We start from the raw sequence: 19,758 nt of genomic DNA, 5'->3' as shown, positions 1-19,758 counted from the left end.
CGCAGGCCCCGCCCCTCCGCAGGTCCCGCCCCTTTTGCACTGACCACGCCCCTCAGCGCCAAGACCACGCCCCCATTGGACGCCCCAGCGACGTGACCACGCCCCCGACGCTCCGGCCCCGCCCCCGCGCGTTGGCCCCGCCCCTCTCCCCAGTCCCGGCCCCGCTGCTCCCTGCGCGCTGGTCCCGCCCCCGACGCCCTGCCATTGGCCGAGCCGCAGGGCCGCTGTCCAATGGGCGCGCGGCGCGGGCGGAAGTGCCGGCGGGGCCGGAAGCGGCGGAGCAGCCCCCGTGAGGCCGCGGCGCTCCCGGTGCCCCCCAGCCCCCGAACCGCCCCGGCCCCTCCGGAGTCCCAGCCCCGCCGGAACCGCCCGGCCCTGCGCCGCCATGTTCCTCACGCGCTCCGAGTACGACCGGTGAGTGCCCGCCCGCGCCGCGGCTGAGTCACGGGCCTGCGCCCGGCGCGGCCCGAGCGCTCCGGGGCGCTCCGACCGGCGGCTCCCGCACCGGGATCGCACCGGGAGCCCGCAGCCCGGCCACGGGACCGGGGACTGCCGGGGTGGGACGGACCCGAGGGCGGGGGCAGTTGGGGATGTGTGAGGATGGCACCCGGGGAAAGGAGCGGGAGCAGCGGGGCTGGAGCACCGGGAGCGGCTGAGGGAGCTGGGGCCGGGCTGGAGAATCCCTGAGGGAGCTGGGGCCGGGCTGGAGAATCCCTGAAGGAGCTGGGAAGGGGCTGGAGAATCCCTGAGGGAGCTGGGGCCGGGCTGGAGAATCCCTGAGGGAGCTGGGACAGGGCTCAGCCTGGAGCAAAGGAGGCTCAGGGGGATCTTGTGGCTCTGCACAGCTCCTGACAGGAGGGGACAGCCGGGGGGTCGGGCTCTGCTCCCAGGGACAGGAGGAGAGGGAATAGCCTCAGGCTGGGCCAGGGTATTTAGTTTGGCTGTTGGGAGTTTTTCTCCTGGAAGGCACTATCCAGCCCTGACACAGCCTGCCTGAGGCACTGCTGGAGTTCTTCTTGCTGGCAGGGCTCAGAATCCACGCCGAGGTGGCACTTGGGGACAGGGCTTAGCAGTGGCCTTGCAGGGCTGGGGGAAAGGCTGCGCTCTGTGATCTCAAAGGACTTTTCCAATGCCAAGGATTCCAGGATTCCATGGTAAAACAGGACCGTTCTGGCTCCTGGTGCTCCCTTTGGATTCCAAAGTGTGCTGGGACACCCCGCCTGCTTCTCACCTGCGCCTGGACCCGCTGCCTTTCCTTGAGCTGCTGTGCAGGAGCATCCTGAATCCTGCTCCTGTGCTGAGGGGACGTGTCCCTGCTGCCACAGCCGTGCCCAGCTGGCCTCACCCTCGAGCCAGGACTCGCAGCCCCGGGGTTCCCTGCCCTTCTCACTGTGTGTTGTCCTTGCAGGGGTGTGAACACCTTCTCTCCAGAGGGGAGGCTCTTCCAGGTGGAATATGCCATCGAGGCCATCAAGGTACTTTTAAAACTTTCCAAACTCTGACACCTGGGGATCCCTCAAACCCTGGGCAGGGATTTCTCAGGACTAATCCAGGCTGTGTGTGTCTCCTGCAGGCAGACAGCCCACAGCTCTGCTTTATGGCTCAGGAAGGACCAGAACCCATTGAAGTTCAGTGGAATGTTCCCTCCCCTGTGCTACCAAGTGATTTATCCCCAAACAAAATGCAAGCCAAAGCTGTTTATCCCCAAATCAAACCTAAACCACTTCTTGGGTGGATTTAAATGTGAAGCTGAAGGTTGTTATGAGCAAACTCACCTTTGCAGGGCCAAATGGCCTTTAGGAATTAGATATGAATGTCCTTGATTGATAACTATTCCTGTCATTGATAGAACGTGGGTGCTGATTGGTAATACATTTAAATTTGGAAGAAACAGGTCACGTGATTAAGGGAAAAAGCTCTGAGGTGTTTGAACTGGGGAGAAGGGTCCTGACTTCATCTTCCCTGTGTTCCTTTAGCTCCTTGGAGCACTAAAGAGAGGAATAAAGTAATCATGTAACAGAAAAAGTAATAAAATTATCAAGGGCTTGGGAATTAAATATCCCAGGAGGATCTTGGTGGCCATGCTGACTTTATAAATTAAAATAGAACTCCTGCCATACCTGTGGCTGTAGGTGCAGCTTTCCAGGGAATCTTGGGGTTAAAATTAAACCCCGTGGCTTGAAGTGGCTGTTGGGAGTGAGCATTCCACAGTGCAGCTGAGACAGTTCTGCCAGGAAATTCTGAGCTGTGGAAGAGCTGGGAGTGCTGGGAGCAGGCTGGGATGAAGGTGGGATGAAGGTTGGTGGTGGGATCAGGGCTGGATTGAGTTTAGGAGTTGGAGGGGTTAAGGTAGGACCAGTGTGGGGGTTGGTGGGATTAAATGGGATTGAGGTAGGGGCTGGTGGGATCCAGATTAGGGGTTGGTAAAATTCAGATTAGGGACTGGTGGGATCCAGATTAGAGGCTGGTAAAATCCAGATTAGGGGCTGGTGGGATCAGGGAAACCTTGGTAACATCATGGTGGGATCGAGGCAGGGCTGGTGGGATGAAAGTGGGATCAAGGTAGGATCAAAGTAAGGGGCTGTTGGGATCAAGGCAGGGATTTGTGGGATCAAGGTGAGAGTTGGTGCAATTAAGGTGGGATCCAGGCAGGGCCTGATGGGATCAAGGTAGGATCACAGCAGGATCCAGACAAGGGCTGCCAGGAGCCCCGAGGAGCTGTCCCTGTGCTTGTGGCCCTGGTGACACTGAGGTGTCCTGCAGTCCCAGGGCTGAATTTGCTGCCTGGGACTCTGGGGAAAGCCAGAACTGCAGTGGGATTTGTGCTGATGTGGGAAATTCTCTCACCCTTAAATGTTTAAAAGAGTTTAAAACTCTTTTCCCTCTGGCAGAGGAGAATTCCCAGGGCCTTTTACTCTCACCAGGCTCCACAAACTGCTGTTGCTTAAAGGATGTGCAGCTGGGGAAGGGGCTCAGCCTGGAGAAAAGGAGGCTCAGAGGGACCTTTTGGGACCCACTGGGGTCTCATGGGAATCGCATGGATTTCACTTTTTCCATTTCCTGCTTCAGGGAATAAGCTTGAAAATCCACTGTGTAACCCAGAGTGGGTTTGTGTGTGGGTGACACAATTGAATCCAAACCAACACACCTGCAGGTGAGTCAGAACTAGCACTGCTGCTTGTGTGAGCTGGAGCCTGTGGTGGTGTTTTGCAGCTTGGCTCCACAGCCATCGGGATCCAGACCTCAGAGGGAGTTTGCCTGGCTGTGGAGAAGAGGATCACATCTCCCCTGATGGAGCCCAGCAGCATTGAGAAGATTGTGGAGATCGACTCCCACATTGGTATGGCCCTGGGGGTGCCTCTGCATCAGATCACCCTTCAGATTGGGAATTATTTGTGAGAAGAGTCCATGCCCTGGCAGTTTGGGAAGTTGTGTGTTGGGATGAGCCCTCCCTGCAGGCAGTGCCTGGAGCAGGAAGGATCATCCCTCCCAGTGCACACCAGCTCCTGGGCACTGCTTTTCCAGGCTCCAGGAAGCACAAAGAGGCAGCTGAAGCACTGTCCCCTGCCTCAGTAACCTCCCTTGTGAAAGCTCATCCCAAATTTACCTCTGGGAGGGCAGGGAATGATGCTGGGACGGACTGGGGCCAGTTTCTCCAGGATCACTGATGCCACCCTGCAGCCATGAGTGGCCCACAATGGGCTCATGACCAAATATGTCACCCTGAAGGGCAAGAAACCTCCAAAATTCCCGTGTTGCTGCTCCATGGGCACGAAGGAGCTCCAAGAGTCCAATTTCCTCCTCCCAGGAGCTTGAGATGCAGTCCCCTCTTCCCAGAGTGGAATCTGTGCTGGGGGCTCCTGCAGCATCTGCTGCCTGTGGGGCAGCCAGGGCCCCTCCCAGCATGTTGTTCTGGAGCAAATCTGCTTCAATCCCATGGAATCCTCAAGGCTGGAAAAGCCCTCCAAGACCATCGAGTCCAACCATACCAAGGCCACCACTAATCCATGTCCCAGAGTGCCATGCCACACTTTCTGAACCCTTCCAGGGATGGGAACTCCACAGTGTCACAGGGGCAGCCTGTGCCAGGGCCTGACCATGCTTTCCATGAAAAAAATCTATGTAATATCTGACCTGCCCCTGCCCTGGCCCAGCCTGAGGCCGTTCCCTCTCCTCCTGTCCCTGTTCCCTGGAGCAGAGCCCGACCCCCTGGCTGTCCCCTCCTGTCAGGAGCTGTGCAGAGCCACAAGGTCCCCCTGAGCCTCCTTTTCTCCATCCTGAGCCCTTCCCAGCTCCCTCAGCTGCTCCTGGTGCTCCAGCCCCTTCCCCAGCTCCATTCCCCTCATGCTCCAGCTCTTCATTGTCCTTCTTGCGAGAAACCCAAAACCCAAACCCAGGATTGCAGGTGTGGCCTCAGCAGTGCCCAGCACAGTGGGACAAATCTCTTCCCCACCTTCCCACTCAGGGCCCAACTTCTCCCTGCAGCCCTTTGTGTTTTACGTGGGCTTTGGGCATTCTGGGGGAAAACACATCCCAGATAACGGGTGGAATGACTCAGGAATGGCTCCAGTTTCCCCTTTCCCTTCCAGGGTGTGCCATGAGTGGCCTAATAGCTGATGCAAAGACTTTAATTGACAAGGCCAGAGTGGAGACTCAGGTAAGAGCTGACATCTCTGTTCTTAAATTATCAACACAAATCCCAGGAACTCCTTGAAAGTCCTGGGAAAGGGAAGATCATTCTTTCAAGGTGGGAAGCTGGAGGCTTGGTGGGAGTGTGGGGGCTGTCTGACTGTTCTGGTAAAATACTGGATATATTGGTTTTCTTTTTGTCCCCTTAAATTTCCTGGATGCCTCAGGTGCTTGGCGGTCCCAGGCACAAATCTGTGCTGCTGTAAAGGATTTTCCTGGGGTTTTTCTCCTGCATATCAGCACTTTTCCACCCTCTGGAGAGCTGGGTAACACATTACTTCCAAAGCAGATATTGGGATAAAGCCCTTCAGCCTTGCATTTCCCTATTGGCATCCCAAGCCTTGGTATCCAGTTTTCTGTGGATTTTTCTACATCCCACTCTCCCTGATGCTTCCATGGGGAACTGGCTGTGCCCTGAGTTCCACAGGGAAGTTATCCTTGTGTCCCCACAGGTCTCACTCCACCTCAGCCATGCAGGGCAGTCACATTTTGAGAACATGGGGATAATGGGAATCTTTATTTGGATTTTCCTGCAGAATCACTGGTTCACCTACAACGAGACGATGACGGTGGAGAGCGTGACACAGGCTGTGTCTAACCTGGCCCTGCAGTTTGGGGAGGAAGATGCTGACCCAGGAGCCATGGTGGGACTGTTGGGGTTGGGGGTGCTGGGGAGCCCCCCTGTCCCTGCTCTGTGTGACCCATTCCTCCTTTGTGCCGCAGTCCCGCCCGTTCGGTGTCGCTCTGCTCTTCGGAGGAGTGGATGAGAAAGGACCCCAGCTGTGAGTTCTGCTCTCTTAATCCAGGGAAAAGACCAAACCTCCACTGCAAAATTCCCAGGCTGGTGTAACGACTCCATTCTAGGCTTTTCCTTAAGCCATCCCCTTGGGGTTTATCCCGTTATGTCCCTGATGTGTTTGTTAATCCTGTTAAACCCTTTCCAGAGCCCAGCCTGCTTGTTTGGCGTGGAAAATCATCATATCTGCCCCAAACACTTGCCTTTATTAATTAAAAATGTGGTTTCCTGGGGAGGAGGGAAGCGTTAAAGCTCTCCTCATCTTGAGTGTATTCTTACCTTTCCCTGAAGGACCAGCATGGCCACCGGTAACATAATCCATGTGACATTCCTTGGGGAGGTGTTGGAGCAGCTGCAACCTGAACTCAGGGCTTCAAATGGCCCCACTGGAAGTGGGAAAGGCTTGGCAGAGCCAGACCAGTCAGGTCTGCCTTCCAGCAAAGAAAAAAACTTGCTGGATTTATTAAAAAAAAAAATTACCATAAGATGGGCAATCCAGAGGGAAATGGTTCTCTGAGGAAAGAGGGCAGTGTTAGCGTGTGTAAGCTGCCAGCCCAGGAGCTCCTGGGGATGAATCCCAGCTCCAGCTGTGCAGGGAGCTCTGGGGGGCTGGTGGGAGAGTCCTTGGGATGCCCTGGGGTGGGATGGGGTGCAGGCAGTCACCCCCTGTCCCTGCAGGTTCCACATGGATCCCTCGGGAACGTTCGTGCAGTGCGATGCCAGAGCCATCGGCTCCGCCTCCGAGGGAGCCCAGAGCTCCCTGCAAGAGGTTTACCACAAGGTAAGGGCTGCATCTGGGCTTGGGGTCACATCCTGTGGGTCTGGGGTACTTCACCACCTGCCAGGATCCCCTCATTCCCTCCCCAGTGAGGATTTAGGGTGGGCTGGAGGGGAGGTGCCTGAGCAGCTGAGGGCAGGATCACTCCTGAGCAGAGGATCCTGTGAGTAGGTGCTGAGGATCTCTACAACTGAGAGCTGCCGCCAGCAGCTGCTCTGAGGGGCTGCTCTCTGCCTGTGAGGTAATTAAGGCCATGTCAGGAAGTTCTCTAGAAATAAGAGCTGAGCTCTGGGTGCTGCTGTCAGTGTCAGGCTCTGTGTGGATAGAGCTGGAAGCATCCTGAGCTCACAGCAGCACCTTCAGGCAAGGGAACAGCTTTTGTGCTGCAAGTTCTGGTCATGTTTGATATTAAATAGGATTTTTTTCCCCCCCACAAGAGGAGGGAGTTGCACATCTTGGGTGGTAAGAAACCAAATCCTAATGAAAAGCACAATTAGTGTTGGTGGCTGGGAAGATTCATTTGTTCACTAGAATTCTCCAGATTACCCAAATCCTGGATTCCCTGGATTGTCAACCCTTTTTCAAGTGCAAAGTTAGTGGAACACAGCTGTGCTGCACATCCCTCTGGCTCTGATGCATGGGATTTATCAGATTAAATGCAGCATGGAGGCTTCTGCCTAGAGGGAATCTGACCTGGCTTTTTGGGAGGAAATTGGTGAAGAGAAACAGCCCCTCCTGTCCCATATTAACCATTTTTAAATGAACTAGATTTATGTGCCCAAATGAACCATTTTTAAAGCTCAGAAAGGCAGGATTTCACTCTCCCTGTGGATATCCCTGCCCTGCCTGCCCCAGTCTCCCAGGGATGCTGCAGATCCCTTGTTAAGCTGCTCCTTTGGCTGCCTGGCTCAAGGGATTTGGGAGAGGGGAGGGAGAGGGGCCACGTCCTGAGCCTCCAGCAGTTCATCCATGAGCCGTTTGTTTTCCAGTCCATGACACTAAAGGAAGCCATCAAATCTTCCCTGGTCATCCTGAAACAGGTCATGGAGGAGAAACTAAATGCCACCAACATCGAGGTAAGCCCTGCTGGGATCAAGATTGCCCCTGGAGCAAGGAATGGAGCAGCTCAGGGCTTCCTGAGCCAAGTCCTGCAGATCTTCCTGCCCTTTTCATCATATCCTGTGGGGCATTTTGGCAAAGTTGGAGCTTTTCCCTGCAGAGGTACAGAGATGAACTGAAGGGATTCTCTGACCTTCTCCAGCCAGCAGAACCCAACATACCACCCAGACTTGTTCTTCCCCTGCATCTAGCCATTCTTTTTTGCCTTGCTGCTTGTAATATTAGAAGCAATGAAAATTACCCAGCTCCTGGGCTGCTATATTAGTCCTGGGGCAGTGCCAAAAATCCCTTGGACAGTGGGAGCAACAAGGATCCTCCAGGAATGGCTGTGCCCCTGGAGCCCTGGGGGCAGGCAGTGCCCACAGAGCTGGGGATGCTGGGCCCCCCAAACCTGCTCCAGAGGCTCCTTTTTGGGTGGGAAAGGTACAAACCCTCTGCACTGGGTGGGGTAACTGGGAGATGAGAAGCCAGGCTGGTGTATAGAGTTTGCTTCTATTTTGGGTGGGTTATGAGACACCAGCCCTTTCCAAAGTGTGGCATTCCAGCTCCTGAGCTGCTCTCTCCTGCCCTTCCTTCCCTCTGAGTGCTGGGAAACTTTTCCCAAACAGCTCCAAAGTATTCACCCCATTTTTCTATTAAATGTTGCTGTGGGAGGACCATTCCTAGTGGGATTCAACAGCTTCATTTGGAGGGAAAGGCCAACAGCACCAAGGGAAACTTGGATACTGTGTCCCAGAATCATGCCATGTGGCTGGAATCTCCTTCCCAGGTGCTCTTCCAGCCCTTAGCCATACATTTTTTCCTGGTACAGTGCAGGCAGAGGAATGTGTACAGTATCCTGATGTCATGTCCCTGTTTAAGAGGGCTTAACTGTGCTTGGCACGGCCCTGGAGTGGGGTGGAATGGTGCAGGGGGGAAGGACAGCAGGAATGTGCTGAGGATTAAAAGGTTTCTATTGACTCAAGTCACCCCCTGGCTGCAAATCTGCCACCTGAAGAGCTCTCTGCTTCCTGGAAGTATGTGCCTCTCCCATTTCTTGGCTCTGGCCATGCTGCTGTGGCATTTTCCATCTAGGAACAAAGAGAAGAGGGGAAGTGTGGCTGTGGAAGAGTTAAATCCATTGATGGCAAAGGTCAGGAGCCTGAAAGGACTTCACAATTTTAGATTAATGACTTCCCTGTGAAGCCTGTCAGGGAATGGTGGAGAGAAGCTTTGGCAGGTTTGAGGAGGTGTGGAAAATCAGAGGGATTGGTGCCTCTGCTGGGTTTAGTGTCCATAAAGGTTTCTTTGGTATTTAGGGCTGGTTTTGGTGCATAAATCTGGGTCTTGTTGAGTCTGGCTGGGCCCAGGATCAGTCCAGTCCCTGCACTGGTGGTTTGGTGCCCAGAGCAGCTGAGGCTGCCCCTGGATCCCTGGCAGTGCCCAGGCCAGGCTGGATGGAGCTGGGAGCAGCCTGGGGCAGTGGGAGGTGTCCCTGCCACGGCAGGGCTGGCACTGGATGAGCTTTGAGGTCCCCTCCAGCTCAAACTACTCCATGATTTGAGGGGCCTGAAGTGGCATCTCCAAGTGTCTCCAGCTTGTCTGGGAGTTCTGGGTGAAACCTGGGGCTGCCAGGAGCTCTCAGGCTGAGCGTGGGCACCTTTCCCCTTGGCCAAACACCTCATGGGACCTCCCTGCCCCTGGACCTGGCATTCCCCCTGTGGTGCTGAGGGGGGGTTTGTGAGAAGTCACCCTGGAAGAGCTCTGGGATCTGCTGGGATGCTCCAGAGCTTCCTTCAGTTTACTGGTTGTATCCATACACTTGGATTCCTGGAGAATGCCCCGTGCCTGTGCGTTCAGGAGCATCCCTGCCCTGTCCTGCCCCATCCCAAGCTGTTATGGGATACCCCAGCTCGTTCCAGGGCATCCCAACTCCCTCTGGAGCCTTGGCATTTCCACTGGCACAGCTGTCCCTGTTTTGGGCTCCCATCCCTGAGCCAGGTGTGAATATTTCTGCTCACGTTTCTCCTCCAGGCTTGTCACTCAAGTTTCCCTCATCCTTGGTGCTGCCTCTGGAATGTTTCTGCTGTCTGCCCTGACACTTGGCTGGCCCTGTTTTCCTTACAATTCTCTGCCTCAGTTTCCCTGAGCCAACCCTGAGTCCTCCCAGCTCCCAGACAGGTCAAGATTTGTCCCCCTGGTTCCTGGGGGAGAAGAATCCTTTGGAGAGGCAGGAATCCTCTCCTGGGAGGTTTTGATGGCTTTGCCCCCATCGAGTGGGAGCAGTTCCCACTAAAATTCCCTCCTGCTGCTCCTCTGAGGAGGCTGAGTCAATTCAAAGCTATTTGTGCAGCAGGCAGCTATTTTAGGGGGATCATGGAGCATGTTCTGGGCTGGAATGATCCTGCTGGCCTGGCAGATCAGGAGAAGGAACAGCTGCTCCTGCTTTCCTCAGCCACACTTAACCCCTTGTTCCTTCTCTTCCAGCTTGCCACGGTGGAGCCTGGCATGAAATTCCACATGTACACAAAGGAGGAGCTCGAGGAGGTCATCAAGGATATTTGAAAAAGAGAGAGAGACCCCCAAAAGCTCAAAGCCCTGCCCTGACCAAAGGAACTGGTCCAGTTCACCCAGCTCTTGGGACTTCCCTCCCCACAGCACCTGTACCTGCTGCTCCTGCCAACTCCAGAGGTTTTTTACCATTTCTGGACAGAACTGAGCTTTGCCCCAGGAGGGAATGAAATAAATAATTTTGTTACTCTCACTGGGTTTCTCAGCAGGGGGGGAAAGGTGGGAAGGCAGGGATTTGGAGCCAGAACTGGGGGTGGCTTGGGACAGCAGCTGTGCCAAGGGCAGTGCCAGCTCTGCTGCAGGAATGAGTCTCCCTCTGGTGGTGCTGTCCACAGGGAAATCCAGGTGTCATTCCACACTTTGTTTAAAAAAAAAAAGTTTTTAATCTGTTCAGTGCATTCCTCCCTCCTTCTCCAGTGTTTTTAATCTGTAAAATGAGTCCCTGGAGCTCCATCTCCTTCCCTGCAAAAAACTCTACAATCAGCCTTGGGGTTTGTGTTTCCTTCTGGTAGGGCTTGGAAAAAAAAAATCTGTTAACAACTGCTAGATCAGAGCCCACCAAGCAGAAACAGGGATAACAGGCTGAGCCAGCCCCTCACCACTGAAATCCTGCAGGTACCACTAGCTTTTGACACTTAACCCTATTTTTCACCAGAAAATTCCTGCTTATCCCACTGAGTTTTTTGTTCTCCAGCAAAAATCTCTTTCTGTGTCCTCAAAACACGTGTGTGGGAACCAAAGATGGGTCTGATAAGGGAATAAATTAAGATTAAAAGAGTATTTTCCTATAAAATCATGGCTGTGGGGAAAGCCAGCTCTGCCTCAATCCTGGCAGCTGGCTCTGGGCTGCCCTGAGAAGGGCAGAGGCCTGGAAATCAAATTCCAGGACAAATTCCAATTTCAAATGACAATTTCAGGATAAATTATGGCATCACCCTGAACCAAGCAGTGTTGGCTGGTGTGGAAGAGCTGGATAGAGGACAGGGCTTGTCCTAGGAACTGGGGACACCTTCCCCAACATAATGCTGGAAATGAAGAAATGTTTCCTCAGCGGGCAAAGCCAAGTCCCCCCCACCTCCAGCTGTGCCTTTTCCAGAGGGAAGAAGCCTCTCCTGCTGCTTTTCCCCTCTCCTGCCATTGCCAGACGGATTCAGGAAGGGAAGCAAGGTCTGGAAAATCATTTTTGGGATAACCTCAGTTTCAGCACAGCCCAGCGCCCTCCTGGATTTCGGGTGAGAATTCCGGCTGCGCTTCCAGAGGGGACAAAGTGGCTGCACCGCCCGTCCCTGCCGGTGGCACCGGCTTAGCTGTGCGCGGCCTTCCTCCCCTGGGAGGCCGTTCCTCATCCTCGGAGCCCCCGGGGCTCAGCCCGGGTGCCTCGGTGCCGTGCACAGCCCGTGGGGCCGCCGCTGCACCGGGCCCGGCCCGTCCCGCCGGACCCTGCTGCTCGCACGGCGGCGCCGGCGCCCGGCCAGCCTCGCTCAGTCCCCGCGGCCGCAGCGCCGTCCCCGCCCGGCCGGCGGGACCCGGACCCCGGGACCGCCGGGACCGCCCGGGACCGCCCGGGACCCCCGGCCCGGGACCGCCCGGGACCGCCCGGGACCCCCGGCCCGGGACCGCCGGGACCGCCCGGGACCGCCCGGGACCCCCGGCCCGGGACCGCCCGGGACCGCCGGGACCGCCCGGGACCGCCCGGGACCGCCGGGACCGCCCGGGACCGCCCGGGACCGCCCGGGACCGCCCGGGACCGCCCGGGACCCCCGGCCCGGAGCCCCCGGCAACGCCCGCGCTTTGGGAATGGTCGGGCGGGCTCCCTATGGCTTCGGCCAATCAAAAAAATCGCTTCGGCGCTCCCCGCCAATCAGAAGCTGTCGCTGGGTAGATTAGAGAGGGATGTAGGGGCGGAGCGGATCACGCGCGCTTCCAGCCAATCACAGTGGAGGTGAGCGGTGATTGACAAAGGAGCTAACCAATCAGCTGGCGGGACGGTTCCTTAAGGAGAAGGCGTGACCGTGCTCTGATCGACAGCTCCTCCAACCAATGGCCGCCGCCCTGGCATGGCCAGTGGGACACGCCCCCCGACGGACGGACAGCAGGACAGGCCGATGGACGGACGGACGGACGGACAGAAAGCGCGACAGATGAATCGACAGGGAGGCCCCGCCCCCTGCCCTCCCAGCGCACAACGCCAGCACGTGGAGGCGGACGGACAGACAGACAGACAGACAGACATCCTTCCTTGCAACAGCTGGGACGGACAGACAGATACATACCCGTCCCTGCGTCCCCCGGGATGGACACACGGACATCGCCCTCTGCATTCTCCAGGATGGACACACAGACAGACACAAGCTCTGAGTGTTTGATATCAGTAATAATTAAGTGTGGCACAGGTGCAAAAGTAAAATTTTAGGATTCTAGATGAGGGGTCCAAAGGGGACAAGATGGAGGAAATTGGGTGTGTCTTGTCCTTTTTCTCCTTCTTCATGCCCTCCATGTCTCACTGTGGTGTTGGCATTTTTCTGTTGGTTCAGGCTGGGGACACACTGTCCAACGGAGGTGACAGATATTGGCACGTTCTTGTAAATGCAGCCCAGGGAGTTTCTGGTATTTAATGTTTGTCACATCCCACTGAGGGCAGAGCCCCACACGCTGCCCTGCAGGACAGAGCTGGGCAGGGCAGCAGAACATGTGAGAGATAAACAGAATAAACAACCTGGAAACCAGCACAGACCAATTATGGCTTCTGCTTTGGCAGCGGGGCTGACAGACAGAGACTTTTACTTACAATCTCAGAATCATCAACACCTCAGATTCTGACATTTGGGAGCAGCTGCTGCTGTGAAAGAGACTGGGAGAGTGGGAAAATCCTAAATGTGAGAAGGAAGATGCAAAGCCACAGTGTGTTGTTAAGGGCTGCTGGGAGGAGGGGATAATCCAGGAATTTACCTGTGAAATCTTTGCTCCTTTTCTGCCAGGGTCGGGATTAAATGTGTGAGATGGTGTTTCTTGTTGGGACTCAGATGTTTATCAGTTCTCATCCATGTCACAGTCTCACAAACCCTGAGTTCTGCAGCATTTCACTCCAACAAACTAAAAATGGAGCCCTGTCTCTCTCTCTACCTTTAAGGATGTGAAAAATGCCAATCACTTATTTTTTTAAAGTTTAGAAGCTTAATAATAGTAAAATGGTTATAAAAATAATAATACAATTAGGGTAATAAAGTTTAGAGTTAGGACAATTACAAGACAATAAAAAGCAAAGAATTACAGATGTCTGGGTGCTCTTGGACGCTAAGTCAGGAAAAACATGGCTTGTGAACAAAGGAATCACCCTTAAAAAATACACTTGTTGCATATTCGTACACCTTCATGGTTATGCAACATTTTATTTAAAACAAGAAACTCTGTCTGTTTTATGTCAGCTGTTTCTTTTAACCTCCATGGTGTCTTCGAGTCTGATCAAGGCCTGAAGAAATTCACTTCTTCTGATAAGAAACCACAAATTCCTCTCCTTTGGAAGATTTAGGTGTTCCTCGAAGCGAGTATCTCATTCATAAAATAAAACTTCCCCACATACATAGTCTCTATTTTAACATTATGTTGGAACCTAAAACTATATTTAACACACTACTTAAGAGAATTAATACAACATCACTTTCTAACATTACACATATAATATTCATTGTAATAGTTGCAAAAAGCCAGTCATGAAATATGCATTTTTCACAAGGATAAGCTGTCTAATTAAGAAATGACACCTAAATTATTGTTACTTTTAACCCAATAACCAACCACCTGTGCCTGCAATGGGGACTTTTTAATCCAATTACAGAAAGCCACCCAAACTCATGGAGGAGAAGGTGAAGAAGAAGGACCAGACACCACCCTAAAACCTCCATCATTCTTTATATATTTTACTGTATTCTAGAATCTTAAACTCTGAGTTTTCCACCCTGTGATGTCACACACTTCTATGCAAACTCCACACCCAGAGCTGCAGCTGGAAACGCTTCGGTTCAGCGCTGGACTCTGTGACATGGGGAGAAAGGGAAGCTTTGTGGAGTTGAGGAAGTGTCAGTCACTGGTGTGTTTGTGAGTTTATAGGCTGCAAGGCTGCCCTGGCTTTGAGAGGAAAAGGGTTTTAAAATCATAGGGATTTAGAGTTAATAGGAAAAATAAGCTTAGTAGGCCCTGGAAAAATAAACACCCTAAGCAGAAGAATTTGTACTTGCTAGAACTGCACCTGTGTAGCTAGTGCAAGATAATTGATGTAATTGTTAGATGTGATGATTGTTTAGTAATTAAATATAATTGCTGTTTAATCATAAGAATAATAATGAGAAACTGTGGTCAGGAGCCTAAGAAAGATCACGAGAAACTCATGTCAATGTATACAATAGAACAATACAAGTTTAATAATTAATATGTAAGTTATATAAGGATAGAATATAAAATACATTCAGCTCAAAAGCCGTGTCAGAGTCAGATTTGGGTCTGTACCCCGATTCCCAGAGCTCTCAATAGAAGCACCTGCAGATAATCATATCTGTGATTCTGTGTGCTCCTGGACGCTGACAGCTGGGCTGTGTGATGCTGCTGGCCCCTGTCTCTGCTCTGTTTCTGCTGCATAATCAGCTTTGCACCTTTGAGACAGGTTCAGAGAGCAACGCGGGGAGAGAAGAAGCCTGGAGTTTGTTTTCAGAACCTGCTCTCACTCCTGCACACTGCTGCTCCTGGACTGTGTCCTGCGGACAGACGGACAGACAGAGGGACAGAGCTCTCCCTGGCTTTTAGTTAGTCTGAGCTCGCTGAGGCAGAGAGGTTCCCTGGACTGTGGGTTTCCTTTTCTTTGGAGCTGTTTAAACCTGCTCTGGACTGAAAAACGAGAAGAGCAGGGGCAGCTCGCACCTACAGTCCACTGGGATGGGCCATTTCCAGGGACTGGTAAGAGACTGATAAGAGACTGAGTCAGCTGAGCTGCAGCCCATGAAGGAGACTTTCTGAGTTTGTCTCTCTTTTGGAGCAGCCAGAGATTTTATTGTTTAATATTACTTTTTTTTAATTTTTTTTTTTTTTTTTTTTTTTGTGCTGGTGAATGCTTTGCCTGTTTAATAAACACTTTTCCCCACTTCTCTTCAAGGAGGTATTTTCCCCAAACCAGCTGAGTCGAGGGGCTGATTGAATCTGCTTCCTAGAGGAACCCATTTGGAGCTTCTCTCCCAATTTTGCCCTCAAGCAGGACAAAGGGGCAGGTGAAGACCAGTACTGGCTGTTAGTTCTAGGAATTTTTGGATGTTTTGGAGGTGTTGGGTATCTGTGAGGATGAAAGACCAGGTTGGTGCACAGATCTCTGGGGACAGTGCACATCTCCAGCAAGCACGAGGCAGGTTAATATTATCCCACTGTGGCTGTGAGTTGTTTTCTGCCTGTTTGCTGGACAGATCTCTGCTGGCCCCACGGAATAAATGTGTGCCAAGGACTCTTAGCCTTGGGCCAAAGGGCACACACAGGTGTCACCTACATCACCCTGCACTTGGTCCATGACCTTGGCTATTCGGGAGGTTTCAGGACATGGTTAGTGTGAAAAATGCTGATTTTAGAATTTTTAAATGTTTAATAATAATAAAATGGTTATAAGAATAGTCATACAATTAGAGTAATAAAAATTTAGAGTTAGGACAATTACAAGACAATAAAAAGTAAAGAATTACGGACATCCAGATGTTTTTGGGCACTGAGCTGCCAAAAAGCTGCCTTATGAACACTTAAAAGCAACAGCCTGTTGCATATTCATATCTCTTATACATGATGCATAAATTCCTTGCAAATTAAGAATTTTTCTCGTTTTTATCAACTTCTTCCCCCTAATCCTAGTGGTTCCATAAAGACAGAGAGAAGGTGGAAGAATGTTTGTCTTTCCTGATAAGGAGGCTGTAACTCTTCAGGTTTCATGTTGCTGTTATCTCTGTGCAAAGAGTTTTTGTTTATTTTACCCCTTTTCTTGAGCTAGTAAAAAAATATCTTACATCACAGCTAAAACAATATATTACACACTACTTAAAAATGATTAATACAGTATTACAAAGTAACCCTCCATAATATATATGGTTTATTATACATATACATAATATTTGTGAAGAGCCAATCATAAAATATGCATTTTCCAGAGTTGGGGTGTGTTGTACATTTCTCGGTTTAGGGGTCTGAAACAAAGCAGGGACCATGTCACAGGACATCACAGGGAGGTGTTTTCGTGGCACAAAGCAAAGGAAGCATTCCCTGGAGTTTGAATGGACACACCTCCCTGCACAGGTTGAGCCAGCCAAGGGAGGTCTCAGCTGGCTCTGAGCTGGCACTCAGCTCTCACTGTTTGTGAACGAGCTTTTTGCTGGACCATTGGAAAAAAATCCATTTTCACTGAGTCAAGGATTTCCAATTCTTGAGGTCCATAGGATGCTTCAGGGAGAAGTTTGGTCTGGACACCCTTCCCCCAGTGGGATGGTGATGAATTGTGAAAGATCTGCAGAGGCATTTTGGGGTATTGGCCGATCATCTACTGGCAAACCAACCCAGCAGGTTGAGAATGGCTCTTCAGGACTTGAATAAGTCAAACAAATGGTATCCAAGCCTTGGATGCATTGGCCAAGGTCACCCAAACATTGGTTTTTGGTTGACTCACGGGCAGGCTCGCCTTACTTAAAGCAAACAACAAAGTAATAAAGCACAAGTATGATATCTGATTTAATTTCATATTTCTCTTTGGTTTCCTTTCTGATTCAAGACACTTTCTTTTTGTCTTTTCCCAATTCTGTTTTGGGACAGGCCAAACGTAATTAAAATTTCTGTGGCCTTATACCTCATTTGAAATTCTGAATTTAGCACGATCCACACCGCACTTTTTCCAACAAGGCTCTACAAGACCAAATTTACAATTGCAATTCTGTCCCTGGGCTCTAAATGTGACTGCACAAATAGCTGAGAAAGATGGACTGATGCTGTTTTGTGCAGTTGAAAAGCTGTGAGGAGAACAAGGGGTAATCCTGCAGCTGCTTCATTCCTGGCGTGGTAATTTGTATTCTCCCTTGTCTGAGGTGGGAATTAGGGGTTTCAAAAGGAAGCTGAAGTTTCTTCTAAACTGCGTGTTGAATCCTCTCCTTTCAGCCTTGCATAGAGACCTTCAAGATCCACTGCTTAAAAAAGAGTTCCTAGAAAAATGGAGATGGTGCTGGGCATCACTTTTCCTCTGCAGTCTTAAACTGTGTGACTCACATTGGTGTTATGCTCTTTATTTCAGTTGTTGGATTATAATATTATAATATTATAATTTATACCACTACGATCAAAAACTATTTCTTAATTATAATACATTATAAGCATTTCTTATAACTTTTACTACACTGTACTATAACTGTTTTAAAATCAATAGTTTAAAATTACTCTTCACAAATTTTGCTACAAGATATCTTTTATGATTCTATTTTTCTAAAATATCTATTCTTTTGTATGACTATCTTTTAAAACTTACTTCTAGTTCTATCTCTATTTCAATAATATCTATCTCATTCTATAGCATTTCTAAATCAATATTTGTTATCTCCAAGTTTACACACAAATACATACTATGTAAACCTTTTATCAGACTTCAAGATTTTTCTACAGATTAATTTCCCACAGGTTTCTCGTTCACTTTTGAAGGATGTCAACAACACGGTGCAAACTGGAGCTTTCTTTCCAGACTAAATGTACAATCACATTCCTTCACTCTGGCAGTGCCCAGCTTCGAAACTCGCCACGTGCAGCAGCTCACACAGTGAAAGTCCTAGGGAGAAAAGCAAATATTCACTTTCCCCTTGCACCTTACCAACTGTGCCAGCTCTGTGCACCCTGAACTCCCGCAGTTAGAGCCGAGAACATCCTGCTGGTCTTTCAGAGGAGGTTCTGGAAAAAGAGGCTGTGCTGGAATTCCCTTTCCTTGGCAGCATAAAGGGCACAGCCAACAACGGGACCATTTATTTTCCTCCCAGCCTGTGCTCATCACCTCCTGCCAGTGCCCAGGGCCGGGAGCTGTGCCCCGGCAGGAACGGGCAGGGAAGGGCTTCCCTTTCCCCTGGCACTGCCCCAGCATCTCTAAAATTCTCTTTATAACCACAACCACACGATGCCGCTGCCGCCTGGCCAGAGAAGGAAACCAGCCCAGCCCAGCTCGGACACACCCCGAGGGCAGAGCCAAGATGCAAACCTCCCTGCTCTCAAATCCGCTCTGCCAGAACAAAATTATTTCGCTGATCTTCCCCTTCCAAGTGCAAATCCTTTCCTTGCACTGCAACACAAACTCGTTTCTGCTCATAGATTTTTTCATTCTTGCAGAGTGATGCTACAAACTTGAAAGCATTTGTCACAAACCTAGCTCACAAAGTGCCACCTGAGCAAGATCTTGCTGCCTATGGTTTCAACTGCACCGCTCCCCCTGCTAGCTGCACCTGCCTCCTCAGCTCTACCCTCATAATCCGTCTGTCCCACAGGATCCAAAATGAGCACCACCCCTGACTGCTCAGACACTAAAGGCAGCAGGACAAAAAGCTCAATAGTTTTGGCTTTTGAATTCTCGCTGTAACAGTTCAGCAGCACTAACCAATACAACTGTGTACTAGGAAAAGCAATCAATATCAAGACCACCCAATGTGGGGATCCAAAATTGTTTTCTTTGCCAAAGAATGGAGCTATGAGTCCACCTCAAAAGAAATGGGATTGCCTCCTCCAAAAGAGAAAACTCCTGTGAATTGATCCCTTTCAGAGATGCCAGAACGCTCTCACACTGTTACAGTACCTTTCCCTGGGCACTGTATCAGATGCACGGCAAGAATGAGGATTGCCCAAAAGCCAGGTATTGCCAAAAATTTAAGAAAACCCCCGCTTCTGAGATGTGGAAATGACATGCCAAATTGAATCTTTCAGCAGGCCACCTCATATACAGACACCAACTCCATCTCTGTGCAAGCTGCTAGGATGCTTCCCTACCAAACAAACAGGGATGGAAAGCTGATAACACCTTTTACTTCCACTAGGCAACTTCTTATCTGAATGTCCTGGTTTGAAAAGCCAGGTGTCTGCTAAGGAAGGCAGGAGCCTCCCTCGAAATGGAAAATGTAAATCCCTCGCTCTGAATTATTATAATTTTGAAATTAAGGCGCTCTCAGGCAAAGATATGGGAGTAGGAATAACAGTTCTTTAATAGGAATATTAAAAATACAAATGCAATAGTACAAAAAAGAAAACAAACCACTGCCAGAGTCAGAGCAGCCCTGTCCCCTGTGGGTCAGGGAGGTGGCTCAGCCCCATCCCAGGGGGGCTCAGCCCTCCTGCAGTGCCAGCTGTGCTTCTGCTGGAGCAGGATCCTGCACAAGGGGGGAGTTTTCCTCTGGAGCTCCAGGGCTGGGGGAGATGGGCCTGGGCTCCCCTGGGAATGCAGGGGGAAGGAAGCTGCTCCTCTGGGAATGCAGGGGAAGAAAGCTGCTCCTCTGGGAATGCAGGGGAAGGAAGCTGCTCCTCTGGGAATGCAGGGGGAAGAAAGCTGCTCCTCTGGGAATGCAGGGGGAAGGAAGCTGCTCCTCTGGGAATGCAGGGGGAAGGAAGCTGCTCCTCTGGGAATGCAGGGGAAGGAAGCTGCTCCTCTGGGAATGCAGGGGGCAAAGGCTGCTGTGCTGTTCTCAGGTCAGATTGGATCCAGGTAGGAATGCTTGGCTGCTCCCCTGGGCAGAGCATCTCCCCATGGATGATGGAATTTTCTCAGCCATGCAGGGACACTCACTGGCCATGGACAGAA

The 19,758-nt window shown here is 51.2% G+C and overlaps 1 protein-coding gene across 1 annotated transcript; it reads left to right on the top strand.

The window, feature by feature from the left end:
• The first annotated feature begins 319 nt into the window (after window positions 1–319).
• Window positions 320–10,330, top strand: PSMA5 (proteasome 20S subunit alpha 5). The gene is made up of 9 exons (XM_021527652.2): window positions 320–414; window positions 1,409–1,475; window positions 3,214–3,340; window positions 4,590–4,657; window positions 5,226–5,333; window positions 5,413–5,471; window positions 6,164–6,266; window positions 7,253–7,339; window positions 9,849–10,330. The coding sequence occupies exons 1-9, from the start codon at window positions 386–388 to the stop codon at window positions 9,924–9,926; spliced, it is 726 nt and encodes a 241-aa protein (XP_021383327.1). The 5' UTR covers window positions 320–385; the 3' UTR covers window positions 9,927–10,330.
• The last annotated feature ends 9,428 nt before the right edge of the window (window positions 10,331–19,758 follow it).

Source organism: Lonchura striata, chromosome 30 (assembly GCF_046129695.1).
Source record: "Lonchura striata isolate bLonStr1 chromosome 30, bLonStr1.mat, whole genome shotgun sequence".
Taxonomy (NCBI): Eukaryota; Metazoa; Chordata; class Aves; order Passeriformes; family Estrildidae; genus Lonchura; species Lonchura striata.
Note: the sequence above shows the minus strand (reverse complement) of the source record. Positions and strands in the feature narration are given on the sequence as shown.